Source organism: Haliotis asinina, chromosome 13, assembly GCF_037392515.1.
Source record: "Haliotis asinina isolate JCU_RB_2024 chromosome 13, JCU_Hal_asi_v2, whole genome shotgun sequence".
NCBI classification, from domain to species: Eukaryota; Metazoa; Mollusca; class Gastropoda; order Lepetellida; family Haliotidae; genus Haliotis; species Haliotis asinina.
The window spans coordinates 17,859,734-17,876,243 of NC_090292.1; the positions used below are offsets into that span (position 1 = coordinate 17,859,734).

The window sequence follows — 16,510 nt, forward strand, 5'->3', positions numbered from 1 at the left end:
TAATATATCTGAAATAGCACGATACGATACTCTATTCGATGTTACGAGAGGACTAGCTTACACAGTTTGGCCATTCTCTTCATACTGGGCAAAGTACAGTCCAGTTCCTGAGTCGGACAATGGTGCCCCGAAACTGACCTCAATCTGATAGTGGTGCCCCACCACCAAATTTTGTGCCAGGTGCAGAGTATAAAATTCCCGCTTTTCTTCATAGGAGGTCTCATCCACGCCCACGTGAGATGATGTATTCACTTCGACCACTCGGAGACTTGACTTGTCGATGGTAAGGGAGGGGTGGGCATGTAAGGTTATGGCGGAAGAAGCTTGTACGGCTTCTGTGTATATTGTGACAGATCCCTGGAAATCAAAGTCGTCCTTGTTTCTGCTGTATATGTTTGGGTTGAGAACAAGGTTGTAGAGATATGGCCGGGCGGTTATAGGCAGGCGGTAGTTTAGTTGGGGCACAGTCGCTGCAGGTGTAGTCGGCGGAGCTGCTGATGCATCAGAGCACACTTCACCTGGAACAACGAGTGAGTGAGTGAGTGAGTGACTGATATTTCAGGTGTGTCACAGCGCCTCAAGCTGAGATGGGAAGGAAGCCGGTCTTGGGTGTTTCATACATTTGTGAAAGCTACCACGAATAGTCAGACCTAATCCTGCATTCGAGACTACAACCATAGGATCCTAGCACAGCTAAGGGACGCAACGCCGAAAGCGAATAGCGGCACAAAGACAACATGACCACCCACGTTGACAGTCAGTCAAGGAACACCGTACACTGGTCTTGCTTGCCAACGTAAATTGTAAATTTGCATCAGTAATGGTGTCACGTTTGTGAAGATAATGTCGCAAAACAAGTATGAAATTTCATAATTGTGAACTATCTGAGTTGGTTCACTTAGGAGGTACGACTGTACGAATGTACTGGCCGTAGATGTAAAATCAATACAATAACAACAGTATCTAAAGCATTAAGAAAGCTTAAAACCTGAAACAAATTGACTGAATTATTTGGATTTAACAGTTGAACAGTTCGGTCGTTTTATGGTGTCCTCTCATATGTCAGAGAAAAACTCGAAAAGCTGGTTCTAAACATTTGACAGTTTTGTGAACGATGAACTCTGGTTACAAAGTGGTCACAATGTGTGGATAAATACTTATTTATTATTATTATGTTTATGTACTATCGTATCGGTATAAGTGCTTATGCTGTTGTTAAGCAGGAAGCTGATGAAAGATCAAACTCAACCCACGACAACAAGTATCTTACAAAATCAATCTCAGCATTTTACAATAATGACATTTTGAACTCACATATGTCGTCTCCCGTTCCCTTCTGGACCATGTCAATACACATCTGTCTGATGGCCTCAGGGGTGCCCACTCCCAGGCTGGTGTCACACTGACACACCAAATCCTTACCCCCAGCAAAGTGGACAACTATCCCCACTAACAGGGCGACCACCACCGCCACCAGCAGCAGAATAAATCCATGGATGGTCGAGATATAACATCCGGTCTGTCTTTGTGAGGGGTCTTCACAGTCTTTGGTGATTGGCACCGCGGAGTCAGATGCCATGGTGGCAATCTCGTCTGGACACCTGCTCTGATTTGAAGGCAGCAGTGAGACCCTGTCACTATGCTTGACAGTATTTATACCACAGCGTGTTAAGATGGTCCTCTATACAAGCTTGCCACAATATATCAATTAGTGACAGATAGAGAGCTGAACGTATGCAGACACATGGTTCCATACCTTGATGGCGTGTGTAGTCTAGTGGCTGGGGCGTTCTGTCATCTCGAACAAAGCACGTGTTCGGTTCCCCTTGTATTGAAATCAATATATGGTGTATTGCTGTTATATTGCTGAGTAAATGTTGAGAGGTCCGAAAAGATTTACTTCCCATGACGATATTGTTTTAGTGTAAAGGGAGTCGGGGAGAGGTAGCCAAGCGGTTAAAGCGTTTACTCGTCAAGCCGAAGACCTGGGTTCGATCCCCCACATGGATACAATTCGTTAATCTCTTGGCCATTTCTGGTGTCCCCGCCAAGACATCGCTGGAATATTGCTGAAAAAAATCATAAAACCATAAACATCCATGAGGTAGGTCACATGACCAATCCACTGGCGTTCATCAGTCACACACCGGCTGATTTGCCGATATCACCAGGATCAGGGGAGCCAGTCATAACAGTGTCTTCTATTGTGAAGTAAAGACTGTCATCCATCTACAAGTGCGCGATTTCACAGATTCTGTGGAAATACAAACATTGTTATGGAACTATGCAAATGGAATTGAATTTATTTCCATTGTGACATTGGATAAATATATCCTTACAGTATCATGAGATATACTCAGCTATATGTGTAGATTGTTTACAAACAATACTGACGATGAAGAGCTCAGTATCTGCGGCATACGTTTACAGGGATCTTTATGGCAGTTTCCGTACAGTCCGTTTATTTGTTTTGCAGGGGCATTTACGTCAATTATTTAGTCTGGTTAATGTTTTATTTATGTTTGGTAAATAAGTCAGGACTTGCAATACAGGATACAATAAGTGATCCAAATAAATCATCGAAATTATTTTCTAATGGTATGCGCTCGACCTCTCAGACTTCCTCCTGCCTTGAATGCAGGACTGGTTACACAGCTTGACATGGCAGGTGTGGAGGTTTAACATCTTGTTATTTGCGGCGTAGTGTATTGTTGTCAAGCTGCGTGTTGTTTCAAAACAACCTGTGGCCAGTTATAAAAGTATTTTCACTGAATGTTAAATAACAGATTTCCATGAACTTGTCTGGCGTACAAGGCGACATGATGAATGAGGATTTTAAGGTCAGGTTGTCACTTTAAACCCACTCACTCACCCACAATTTCCTCTCTCACCCAAAAATCACTCACTCACTCATTCTCTAACTCACTTACTCACCCAGGTGTACATACATTCTCAAAACCCACTCACTCACCCAAAATTTCCTCTCTCACCCAAAAGTCACTTACCTAAAATGCACTCACAAAATGGTCACTCATTCATTCACTCACTCACTCACTCACTCACTCACGCACTCACTCAGGTGTACATGCTTTCAGGACTCACTCAAAACCCACTCACCCAAAATTTCCTCTCTCACCCGACAATCACTCACTCCAAACCACTCGCTCGCTCACTCACTCACTCACTCACTCAGGTGTACATACTTTCAGGACGGAGCGATAGCGTGGATTGTGCAAGTCATCTGACCTACAACCATGTGACCTACCACCCTGTTACAGCGAGTCACTAGGTACAGACGTAGTGTAGCATACAGGGCTCCTCTATAGTCAGGTGTAAGGTGAGTGTGGTACAAACAGCCTAAAATCAAGTACTCCATTGCACAGCGCTGTCCGAAATAGAGGCTTCTTGTGTTAGGGTTTGGATAGTAGGACCTCGACCATTGGGTGGACAGAAGTAGGACAGAGGTAGAGAGAAGTAAGACCACGAGCGCAAGCGACAGGCAAGCAAAGGGACGTAACTTTACCTTGACTTCGCCACTGTTCTCAAAGACGACGCAAAATAGGCATCAACTTGTACGCTTCCAAACTCCCTAAAACACATCAGTGGCTACCTAATGTTACCATATATAGAAACTATGATCAATAGACTAGTAGTGCGTGATCGTAAATTTCGCGCACTTTGGAACCACATTGTTGAGGTCGAACCACACACCGGTCTCGGGTGTCTATCCCAGCCATAACCTCGGAGTCGTGCTTTACCCTACATATAAACCGTCAACGCTTGATGATTAGATTATCATGCATCATAGCAAGAACTGAAGCGTTCGTAAAATCAGTTTAAAGTCAGTAACTACACTTTAAGTAAAGTCAGTTTAAATAAACAATTTAATCCTAAAGTATCCACTGACTCGGTGGCCTTGAGGTAGAAGGTGACAGAAGCGGTTTTGTTCCTGCTGGGGAAAACTGTTGCACATTGAAATTGATCTCTCGCGATATTTTTCAGTTGCTTTCAGACACGTACATATCTTCTGAATTTCAGTGCTGATGCTAATATAGTTAGGAAAAGTAAAACAAGGGAAGGGTTCTACTAACAGAAAGTAAAACCTGGGACCAAACAAAATCCTCAAGTGTGGTTCTTCTAGGGAAAGAAGCCATGCTCAATATAAAGTGAAAACCATTCTTCACTTTCATGTGTCACGGTCAGATTGTGAAACTAGTCATTTCTGAATTGATTGATAATTTCAGTTACTTCGTGAAATGACGTCACTTCGCGTCATTTTGTGTGACAACAATCAATATGCTTCAGTCATTTCATGAAATTTCCTTTCATCCGCATGTTGTGGACAGGGATTTGTGAAGTGTGGCTGTTCTGGACACAGCAAGTGTCAAACAAACCGGTGAAAATTCTTCAAAGCCAAACTGAAATATAGATATGCGTATTAAATAGCATTAAATAGTATTGAGTGCTTGCTTTGCCCTTCTGTCAAGAATCACGTCTACCTTGGCCATTGTGTAACGTGGTAGATGTGCCCCTGATGAATCTGTTTATGATATTAATGTCTAATGATACACATATGCTGCGGACAGGACAATAATATCCCTGGACACTGTTCGTGACGTAACGCCCACGTTTTCCTCATGGTGTTTACAAATATAACAATATGAATTTCAACGTCAATACTTTTGCACTGTTTACATAACAAGAGAAAATATCTCTTCTAATTAAGTATTAAGTATTAATATCCATGCCCCATTTATGGCAATACAAGTGTAGGGTATCAAGGTCACTCTGTAATCTAACAACTGTACCGGAAATCAAATACAAATCATCCGCAAAAAGAGAAATAATATTCAAGATCTTTTTCGGAGATATATATACCGTCGTCAACTTTACTTTCTAAGTTCAGTCAAGGCTCATAAATATACAAAGAAAATACTATGAGACTAAGGACACATCCTTGCCGAACCCCGCAGGTGCTATCAAAATACAGTGGAATCTGATCAATCCGGCAAGGTGTCAACACGGGAATATAATATCAGTCCCGTCTGTGGCTTGTACATTTATCATCAGCCGTACAATCCGGCACATTGTCTAAATTGGATTGTTTCTTCAGTCCTGATACATGCCGGTTTAGACAGCTTCCACTATAGTCAGTTAATTTCTTACAATACTCATAGGATACAGATTAGTATACACATCAACTTGAAACAATTACAATGGATCCCATTTTACAAAAGAACAATCATGCAGCAATAAACATCTTCGCTATGTCAAATGCCTTGTGAAAATGTATGATGAATGCGCTGTGTCTATTCCCATTTTTATGTGTTAAATACTGTCTAGAGTGTCGAAATATTGTCCACAGACGGATTGTTAGTTTCAAAGCTACCACAACATTATCCAGTTATCTCAGGAAGTTCATTAAGTACTCCCATCTTTTATTGAGGACCGACAAAAACATTTTGCTCTTTACATTCAGAAGAGAGATCCCCTATAAGCAATCGGGTCAAACTTATTACCTTTCTTGGATAGAGTGAAAATGCCAGTAGATCATGAGCTTGCCCAACAGCGAAATGTATGAGAGTATAAATAAGGAACTATTATATGTTCAGAAACTTAGAAAAACTGGATGCTCTTACCATCAGCTGGTTTTAGCCACTAGAATTGGTTTTCTTTGTGTTCATGCAGACCAGCCATGCTGCTTTAGGCAATTAATGTCTAGAATTTGTACTTTACTAAGAAAGTGAAATTTTTGTCAAAGTTGCGGTAGCTGAGCGGTTAGGCGGCTGCCTTCGTGAGCTTGCAATTAGGTGCCTGAGTCTGAGAGTGGGGGTTCGAATCCCGGATGGGACTCAACAAAAGTACTAGAATTTGTACTTTACTAGGAAAGTGAAATCCCAAATTTGACCACTTTCGGAAAAGGGCATTGTGTAATAATACCGTCCGGCCGTGGGAGCCGTGCCAATTTACGCTTATCAGTGGGTGTCACAAAGTACGCAGTCTAAACTACCAGTTTTCCGACTTCCGTTTCTGTGGAAATCACAGTGGCTGAGCGGGCTAGGTCGGGCTGAAATTAGGTGCCTGACTCTGAGGGTGCGGGTTCGAATCCCGGATTGCACTCAACTTTACTAAGAAAGTGAAATCCCACATATGACATATGCTGCGTCTTGTCTACGGCGTCATGATTCCCAAACAGAATTCTGCAAAGATAGTCTTGGAAATAAAAAGAAATTTGGGCAAATTTCATTTCTAATTTTACACACAGTGTCCATCGTACTTTCAGAATGCGGACAGGAATGAGAACGACGCTTCTGGCCTTGCTGTCACTGTTACATATTGCTAAGACTCAGAAAGTGTCAACTCTAAATGGCCCACTTCTGGGACAACGTCTGTCAGTGTTGGACACGTCTGTTGACGTATTTTATGGAATCCCGTATGCCAAGCCTCCTGTAGGTGATTTACGTTTCAAGCACCCTCAGCCTTCAGGGCCGTGGGGACCGGAAGTGAGAGATGCACAAAATCCCACACCATCTTGCATACAACCTAAACATGTATATAAAACTGCTGAGACCCAAAGACAGACGCCTGATGATTACAGCGAAGACTGTCTTCATCTAACAGTGTGGACACCATCAGACAATAGTGGCAATCTAGCAGTGATGGTTTGGATTTACGGTGGAGCTTTTTACCTCGGCTCCACAAGGCTGCCACTTTATGAAGGAAAATACCTTGTAGCAGAGAATGACGTCATCGTTGTTTCAATGAATTACAGATTGGGGCCTTTTGGGTTCAGCTACCTTGGACCAGACACAATCCCTGGCAACATGGGCTTGATGGATCAAAGATTAGCCTTACAATGGGTGAAGGACAACATTGCCAACTTTGGTGGAGATCCAACCCGAGTGACCATATTTGGGGAAAGTGCTGGTGGTGTCAGCGTGAGTGACCACCTGGTGTCACCACTGTCACGTGACTTGTTTGATAGAGCTATAATGCAGAGTGGGACCTTCAATTGCAAATGGGCATTCACAGTTCCCAAAACAGCAAAAGAGAAAATGAAGAGATTTGCCCATCTCCTTGATTGTCCTTCATCTTCGACTGATGCAGACATATATGACTGTGTGAAGACTGTGGATGCTGAAACTATGGCTGACATTCAACTCAGTTTATTTGATGAGGGACTTGCATTTATTCCAGTTGTGGATGGGTACTTCTTCCCCGATGATCCTCAAACCCTTCTGTCCACTGGTTCCATCAAGCAGACCAGTGTATTGCATGGTTTTACTAAAGATGAGACAACTGTGTTTTCAGCTGTTATGTTGAAGCGGATGAGAAACATAACTACATTTCCAGAAACATTGGTTTTAAGTCAACAAGAGTATGACAGTCTTTCAGTTGACCTTGCAACAAGAGAAAAAGTCCAGGAGCCTCTTCGACTATTTTACGAAAGTCAGCAAGCCCCTCTAAAGGATATTCACTATTTTGATGTCATGTCTCGCTTGAAATCGGATGCGGGAATAAAATGTCCTCATCTTAAGTTTGACAGATTATATTCACCTGCTAACCCTACCTACGTGTACAGCTTTAATCACCGACTATCAATTAGTCCGTATCCACAGTGGATAGGAGCAGCTCACTGGTACGAGCTTGACTTTGTGTTTGGCTTGGTCCTGGAAAAGTCTCTGGGATGTACAGAGGAGGAGATGGAACTCAGCAGGACCATCATGACGTACTGGACCAACTTTGCCAAGTCAGGGTGAGTGAGTGAGTGAGTGAGTGAGTGAGTGAGCGACCTTGAGATGATTCTGACACAGATTCGATTAAATATTCATGCCAATGATCCCACCGTTGACCAAGGATTGTGTTTGTACATTTCACGTTGCTCACTTAAAAGACTGTACTACTTGAGACATTTTCATCCTGAAACAATGGTGGTATTTATTTGTCTGCTGAATGACACTATGTGGTGAAGCAGCCGTGGGGCCATGTAGTCGTAGACCAAATACTAGAAAAGTCCCTAGTTTTAGGATCTCTCAGCAGCAGTAAACGTGTTAGTCAGTAATTAGTATGACACCTCCCGCCCTCCAAAAATTCTTGTTGATGTGGAACTAGCTACAGTGTCCACATGTTCATAAACAAACTGCTTGAGTATTGATCACATTGTCTAATGGATGGTGACAAGCACTTGCGTTCAACATGGGTGTACCATATTACTTGAGTTTGATGCTATCTCTACATTCGGCCTAGGAGTACATGTGGAAGTACCTGGTTCTAGTCAACACATGACGTAAGTCTGTTTACACATTCTCCCGTCGTGATATCGCTGAAATATTGTTAAAAGCAGCCTCAAACGATACTTCCCTGCTCACATGTAAACAAACACATGAGTCTGTGTCTTGTTGAAGCATTCCATTCCCTTGGACGTTTTCATTTCCATTTGTAGTGACCCTGGTCCGGTCAAGGTAGACTGCTTACCACTTCCATACGGATCGATCTGTATTGTTTTCTTGAAGCTTTCATATCTTTATGCAGCAACCCGAACACTCCTGTCCCCGTCAAGGTGAACTGGCCATCCTCTGACAACACTGATCTCTCCTACATGGTGCTTGACATGGGCAACAAGTTATCAGCAGGACACGGTGTAGTCCATCACGAATGTGTCTTCATCAATACGATTCTACCTATGATTTCTAAAGGTAATGTTGTTATTATTTTATTATTATTGGTAGTAGTAGTAGTAGTATTTCGTTTGCTTTTGTTTGGGGATAGGGGTTATTTTGGGGAAATGTTTGTGATTAAAGGGCCCTGAAAAGTAGTCAGAGCTTGCTTGCGCTTTTTGTTGCCTGGGTTCTGATGGCAGTCATACAACTCTTCCATTTGTTACGGTTATTAAATGGCCGTGACAAAAGGTATAAGAAATCCCTACTGAACCAATAAGATACAACACAGACAAGTCTAAAATATTCCATAATATATTGAGAAAGCAATGAGCAAGTTACAATGAATCAAAATACAGATTTCTAGTACAATGCATTTGAGTCACAAGTCTAAGGTAATGGGTCACAAATATCAAATATTAACTCACCAGAATCTTGGCATTCTACAGTGAGAGCAGAAATCCTAGAAGGAGTAGTCAGGCAGACTGTGTCAAACGATGGTGATCAAATGGCGTGGTGCTGTAGTATGTTGATACTGATGAGTTGATAGATGTACCGGTATGTTGATACTGATATGTTGATACTGGTATGAGGATACTGATATCTTGATATTGGTATGTGGATACTGATATGCTGATACTGATATGTTGATACTGATATCTTCATACGGGTATGTGGATACTGATATGTTGATACTGGTATGTGGATACTGATATGTTGATGCTGATGTGTTGATACTGATATGTGGATACTGATGTGGTGTTACTGATATGTTGATACGGATATGTTGATACTGATATCTTCATACGGGTATGTGGATACTGATATGTTGATACTGGTATGTGGATACTGATATGTTGATGCTGATGTGTTGATACTGATATGTGGATACTGATGTGGTGTTACTGATATGTTAATACGGATATGTTGATACTGATATGTTCATACGGGTATGTGGATACTGATATGTTAATACTGATATGTGGATTTTGACATGTGGATACTGATATGTTAATACTGATATGTGGATACTGGTTTTACGAAAGTGTATTTTCTGTGATTTGAATTTTACATTTTTAACTCTTATCACACATCATTAACAAGCTGCAAAGACTTTTATGTTATCCACGATTCCCATGTGTTAACCTGATGGCAGAATACTGACAGGAAAGACTCTTACGAGCTTGAACTGAAAACAGCCTGACCCTGGTCGGTGAGTGAACGCATTCAAGATGGAGGACGCACATATATATGATGCTTCTCTCACCTCTGATGCGGACCAGTCTTCACGGAAAAGGCACATGCCCAGTGATTGTGATAATGAAATATTACCTGATGCCCCTTCTGATTCACAACGGTATCAAACGTCTCAGGGTAAGGCCTTATTGTATGATTTAGAGAAATCAGACATTTAGGTGCGATTCATGCACTGGGACAAAGTCTCAATGCACGAATGTACAGACTATAAGGTTCGATTGCAGAGAAAGTGCAAGCAATTGTCAGTGTTCAAGTTTCAAAAGTTAAAGAGGCGATAGATAGAAAACTAAATGCACTAGCTGACAAAGCAGTGTCACTGGAAGAGAAACAAATAGCAGACGACAGAAATGTCTCGTGATTCCGCTAACTACTTGGACAGTATGCTTGCTTTGAAAAAAAACCCCAAACCTCTAGAGGTCTAAAATGAAGAAAATGATAATATCTTTACCATCAATAAAGCCAGTTCACTGATAAAATACGACCTTAACTGAAAAACATCCAAGTTATTAGTGTTGAAAGAAAGAAGAGTTTAGGAAAAATGCCCAGCGTAATCGTCACAAAGCTGTAGGACAAATCACCTGTAATGAAGATCAAAATGACATCAAACAAAATGAGAATGTGTACATCGAGAACTGCTGGACTAGAACCCAACTACAGACACAAGACAGTCTTATGACTGTTATGGCAGAGCTTGGTAAGCAGGGCGTCAGAGGAAATACCATCATTAAACTAGGATCTCCGACTCACAGGCGCCAACCGCGGGTCCGAAAGATCGATAAACTAAGTCCCGGTTTACTATCCAACCGCCTTACTATATAAACTATAAAGGTGCATCACCAAATCACGGCGACGTGATCGAAAACAGGACAATTTCGCACTCTTCATTAAATATATCGTATTTTAGAAGTCTCAAGAGTATCAAAAGCTTCTGTCCACATTTCTGATGTGTGTTGGAGGCATGTACAGTGGCTTTTCGAGTTTATCGATCCTTCGGACCCACGGTGGGCGCCTGTGCTCCGACTGTGCCACTGGAACTGTGCAGGCTGGTCAACGAAGGTCATTTTCAGGGAAAATGTGATATATATTCTTAAAAAAAAGTTTTTATATACGATGAAGAATATGTAGGAGATTTATCGGAGTCAATCAATGTTGATACGTTTACATTGAAGTTTATCATCCCCTACTTTTGTTCACGAGTATAGTAAATCTTATGACATCATATATCTTTGTGAAACGTTCTTAAAATATGATGAACAAACACAGCTCAAAGGTTACACAAGGTGTGGCCTTGATAGAGAAAACCACTTGGGGCTTTATGTTCTAAATATTTTGACGCCGGTGGTTTAACCTATGATATATTTACACGTCTGTATGAATAAGGCCCTTGTGCAACCTATAACTCTATACGGTAGCGCCACCTAGGGTGTGTATGAACAGAATACAATGCAAAACAGGTTGCAAATTCTCTCTGGGACTGAACCGGAACTCCTCTAATATTGCTGCGAGGGGTGGACCGCCAGTGAAACCAAACAGAGACTATAAGCATGCAGATTACTGGGACGTCACGAATATTGGAGACACCACCCGCAAAAAGAAAGACGAGGTTTTATAAATGATCGATGTCCTTTTCCCAAAGCAGAACCCTCATTGTGGAACACTCTCGCAAACATCATCAAGGAAATGTGGGTACCAGTTCAAGCGAATGCTGAAAAAATGGGGTTTTATCACTTTGCCTGAGTGCTTCTGAGCAAAGCGTTTGAACAGGCGCTATATGAATATTAACATTCTCCATTTTAACATTTATATTAAAGCTGACAAATTAATAACTGACAACAACAACATCTCTCGTGTCTCCATTGTTGCATTGTGGAATGTTCGTGAAGTGCAGTCAGGGAAGTAATGAATCATATTGTTGTGTTTCAGACCCACCGGAAAGGCAGGAGTATGACTGGACGGCATCATAATAATCAGACCGGAGTAATGTGTTAGAATCACCATGATTTCAGGCTCGCTGACTTGGTTGACACATGTCATTGTATCCCAGTTGCGTAGATCGATGCTCCTGATCACTGGACTGTCTGGTCCAGACTCGATTATTTACAGATCGCCGCATCCATGAACTGGCCATCCTCTGACAACACTGATGTCTCCTACATGGTGCTTGACGTGGGCAACAAGTTATCAGCAGGACACGGTGTAGTCCATCACGAATGTGTCTTCATCAACACGATTCTACCTATGATTTCTAAAGGTAATGTTGTTATTATTTTATTATTATTGGTAGTAGTAGTAGTAGTATTTCGTTTGCTTTTGTTTGGGGATAGGGGTTATTTTGGGGAAATGTTTGTGATTAAAGGGCCAAGAAAAGTAGTCAGAACTTGCTTGCGCTTTTTGTGCCTGCGTTCTGATGGCAGTCATACAACTCTTCCATTTGTTACGGTTATTAAATGGCCGTGACAAAAGGTATAAGAAATCCCTACTGAACCAATAAGATACAACACAGACAAGTCTAAAGTATTCCATAATATATTGAGCAAGCAGATTTCTAGTACAATGCATTTGAGTCACAAGTCTAAGGTAATGTGTCACAAATATCAAATATTAACTCACCAGAATCTTGGCATTCTACAGTGAGAGCAGAAATCCTAGAAGGAGTAGTCAGGCAGACTGTGTCAAACGATGGTGATCAAATGGCGTGGTGCTGTAGTATGTTGATACTGATGAGTTGATAGATGTACCGGTATGTTGATACTGATATGTTGATACTGGTATGAGGATACTGATATCTTGATATTGGTATGTGGATACTGATATGCTGATACTGATATGTTGATACTGATATCTTCATACGGGTATGTGGATACTGATATGTTGATACTGGTATGTGGATACTGATATGTTGATGCTGATGTGTTGATACTGATATGTGGATACTGATGTGGTGTTACTGATATGTTGATACGGATATGTTGATACTGATATCTTCATACGGGTATGTGGATACTGATATGTTGATACTGGTATGTGGATACTGATATGTTGATGCTGATGTGTTGATACTGATATGTGGATACTGATGTGGTGTTACTGATATGTTAATACGGATATGTTGATACTGATATGTTCATACGGGTATGTGGATACTGATATGTTAATACTGATATGTGGATTTTGACATGTGGATACTGATATGTTAATACTGATATGTGGATACTGGTTTTACGAAAGTGTATTTTCTGTGATTTGAATTTTACATTTTTAACTCTTATCACACATCATTAACAAGCTGCAAAGACTTTTATGTTATCCACGATTCCCATGTGTTAACCTGATGGCAGAATACTGACAGGAAAGACTCTTACGAGCTTGAACTGAAAACAGCCTGACCCTGGTCGGTGAGTGAACGCATTCAAGATGGAGGACGCACATATATATGATGCTTCTCTCACCTCTGATGCGGACCAGTCTTCACGGAAAAGGCACATGCCCAGTGATTGTGATAATGAAATATTACCTGATGCCCCTTCTGATTCACAACGGTATCAAACGTCTCAGGGTAAGGCCTTATTGTATGATTTAGAGAAATCAGACATTTAGGTGCGATTCATGCACTGGGACAAAGTCTCAATGCACGAATGTACAGACTATAAGGTTCGATTGCAGAGAAAGTGCAAGCAATTGTCAGTGTTCAAGTTTCAAAAGTTAAAGAGGCGATAGATAGAAAACTAAATGCACTAGCTGACAAAGCAGTGTCACTGGAAGAGAAACAAATAGCAGACGACAGAAATGTCTCGTGATTCCGCTAACTACTTGGACAGTATGCTTGCTTTGAAAAAAAACCCCAAACCTCTAGAAGTCTAAAATGAAGAAAATGATAATATCTTTACCATCAATAAAGCCAGTTCACTGATAAAATACGACCTTAACTGAAAAACATCCAAGTTATTAGTGTTGAAAGAAAGAAGAGTTTAGGAAAAATGCCCAGCGTAATCGTCACAAAGCTGTAGGACAAATCACCTGTAATGAAGATCAAAATGACATCAAACAAAATGAGAATGTGTACATCGAGAACTGCTGGACTAGAACCCAACTACAGACACAAGACAGTCTTATGACTGTTATGGCAGAGCTTGGTAAGCAGGGCGTCAGAGGAAATACCATCATTAAACTAGGATCTCCGACTCACAGGCGCCAACCGCGGGTCCGAAAGATCGATAAACTAAGTCCCGGTTTACTATCCAACCGCCTTACTATATAAACTATAAAGGTGCATCACCAAATCACGGCGACGTGATCGAAAACAGGACAATTTCGCACTCTTCATTAAATATATCGTATTTTAGAAGTCTCAAGAGTATCAAAAGCTTCTGTCCACATTTCTGATGTGTGTTGTAGGCATGTACAGTGGCTTTTCGAGTTTATCGATCCTTCGGACCCACGGTGGGCGCCTGTGCTCCGACTGTGCCACTGGAACTGTGCAGGCTGGTCAACGAAGGTCATTTTCAGGGAAAATGTGATATATATTCTTAAAAAAAAGTTTTTATATACGATGAAGAATATGTAGGAGATTTATCGGAGTCAATCAATGTTGATACGTTTACATTGAAGTTTATCATCCCCTACTTTTGTTCACGAGTATAGTAAATCTTATGACATCATATATCTTTGTGAAACGTTCTTAAAATATGATGAACAAACACAGCTCAAAGGTTACACAAGGTGTGGCCTTGATAGAGAAAACCACTTGGGGCTTTATGTTCTAAATATTTTGACGCCGGTGGTTTAACCTATGATATATTTACACGTCTGTATGAATAAGGCCCTTGTGCAACCTATAACTCTATACGGTAGCGCCACCTAGGGTGTGTATGAACAGAATACAATGCAAAACAGGTTGCAAATTCTCTCTGGGACTGAACCGGAACTCCTCTAATATTGCTGCGAGGGGTGGACCGCCAGTGAAACCAAACAGAGACTATAAGCATGCAGATTACTGGGACGTCACGAATATTGGAGACACCACCCGCAAAAAGAAAGACGAGGTTTTATAAATGATCGATGTCCTTTTCCCAAAGCAGAACCCTCATTGTGGAACACTCTCGCAAACATCATCAAGGAAATGTGGGTACCAGTTCAAGCGAATGCTGAAAAAATGGGGTTTTATCACTTTGCCTGAGTGCTTCTGAGCAAAGCGTTTGAACAGGCGCTATATGAATATTAACATTCTCCATTTTAACATTTATATTAAAGCTGACAAATTAATAACTGACAACAACAACATCTCTCGTGTCTCCATTGTTGCATTGTGGAATGTTCGTGAAGTGCAGTCAGGGAAGTAATGAATCATATTGTTGTGTTTCAGACCCACCGGAAAGGCAGGAGTATGACTGGACGGCATCATAATAATCAGACCGGAGTAATGTGTTAGAATCACCATGATTTCAGGCTCGCTGACTTGGTTGACACATGTCATTGTATCCCAGTTGCGTAGATCGATGCTCCTGATCACTGGACTGTCTGGTCCAGACTCGATTATTTACAGACCGCCGCCATATAGGTGAAATGTTGTGCGGCATAAAACTAAACTCACTCACTCCCATGATTCGCGTGACAGGCGGCAGGCAGCCAGTCTTTGCATTTTCTCATGAAACCAATACTTACTGTTTAAAATGTGAAGAGGTAAATTCATCTGTACGAAATAACATAGTTTGCGACATGTCTCCAGGAGTGAGTGAATTGGGTTTTATGCCGTTTTTGGTAATATCCCAGCAATATCGAGACGGGGGACACCAGAAATGGGCTTCACACATTATAGCCATGTGGAGGATCGAACCCGGGTCTTCGGCATGACGAGAGAACGCTTTAACCACTAAACCATCGCCCAATTACGTAGGACTATGAATAAGGTTGTCAAGTAGTTATTGGCAACGTCTCTTGATGGAGGACAGATGAGTTAACAAGGTTTCAGAACGCAGCTGTAGCGCTTCTTCAGACTGTACACGTTATCCAGCAAGGTCACAATGCTTTTATCTAAAGTTGATTCCAGGTCACATCGCGATACATGGGGTGTCATAAATGTCATATAACCAGTTCATCTATATGGAGACGGCCTATAAATCATGTGTGATAAATGTCATATAACCAATGGTTTACCTATACGGCGGCGGCCTGTAAAACGTGTGTGATAATATTATATAACCAATGGTTCACATGTATGAAGGCGACCTGTAAATCATATGTGATAAATGTCATATAACCAATGGTTTACCTATACGGCGGCGGCCTGTAAAACGTGTGTGATAATATTATATAACCAGTGGTTCACCTGTATGGAGCTCTTGCAAGTGATAATACCCTGGAAAATAGCGTTGCCGTTATTATGGCTAACATGGGTAGAATTTCCAGCCGCCATTGTTTTCAGTGCTCAGCTACGTTAGACTTCCAGTCGATATTTACATCCTGTATGTTGTAATTTATGGTTCAACTTTTATGGTTGGCACCGGCAAGAAAGTACATAATGGCACAGGCACGTGCGACTAATGTGAGTCAGAAATATCGTCGGTTCATTATTGACGATATTTCTGACTGACAGTCGT

General features: G+C 41.4%; 2 protein-coding genes across 2 annotated transcripts in view; one reads left to right on the plus strand and one right to left on the minus strand.

The window, feature by feature from the left end:
• LOC137259384 (aminopeptidase N-like) overlaps nt 1-1,579 on the minus strand; it is a 29,403-nt gene extending 27,824 nt beyond the window's left edge. The window contains exons 1-2 of the mRNA XM_067797053.1: nt 1,315-1,579; nt 62-518 (exon numbers count right to left, since the gene is read on the minus strand). Of these exons, the coding sequence (XP_067653154.1) occupies nt 62-518; nt 1,315-1,579 (722 nt within the window). The remainder of the gene's footprint in view (nt 1-61; nt 519-1,314) is intronic.
• Nucleotides 1,580-3,266: 1,687 nt separating this feature from the next.
• On the plus strand, nt 3,267-16,412 carry LOC137260029 (acetylcholinesterase-like). The gene is made up of 4 exons (XM_067797712.1): nt 3,267-3,337; nt 6,284-7,756; nt 8,533-8,696; nt 15,277-16,412. Exons 2-4 carry the CDS (start codon nt 6,285-6,287, stop codon nt 15,315-15,317), a joined length of 1,677 nt encoding a protein of 558 aa, XP_067653813.1. The 5' UTR covers nt 3,267-3,337; nt 6,284; the 3' UTR covers nt 15,318-16,412.
• The last annotated feature ends 98 nt before the right edge of the window (nt 16,413-16,510 follow it).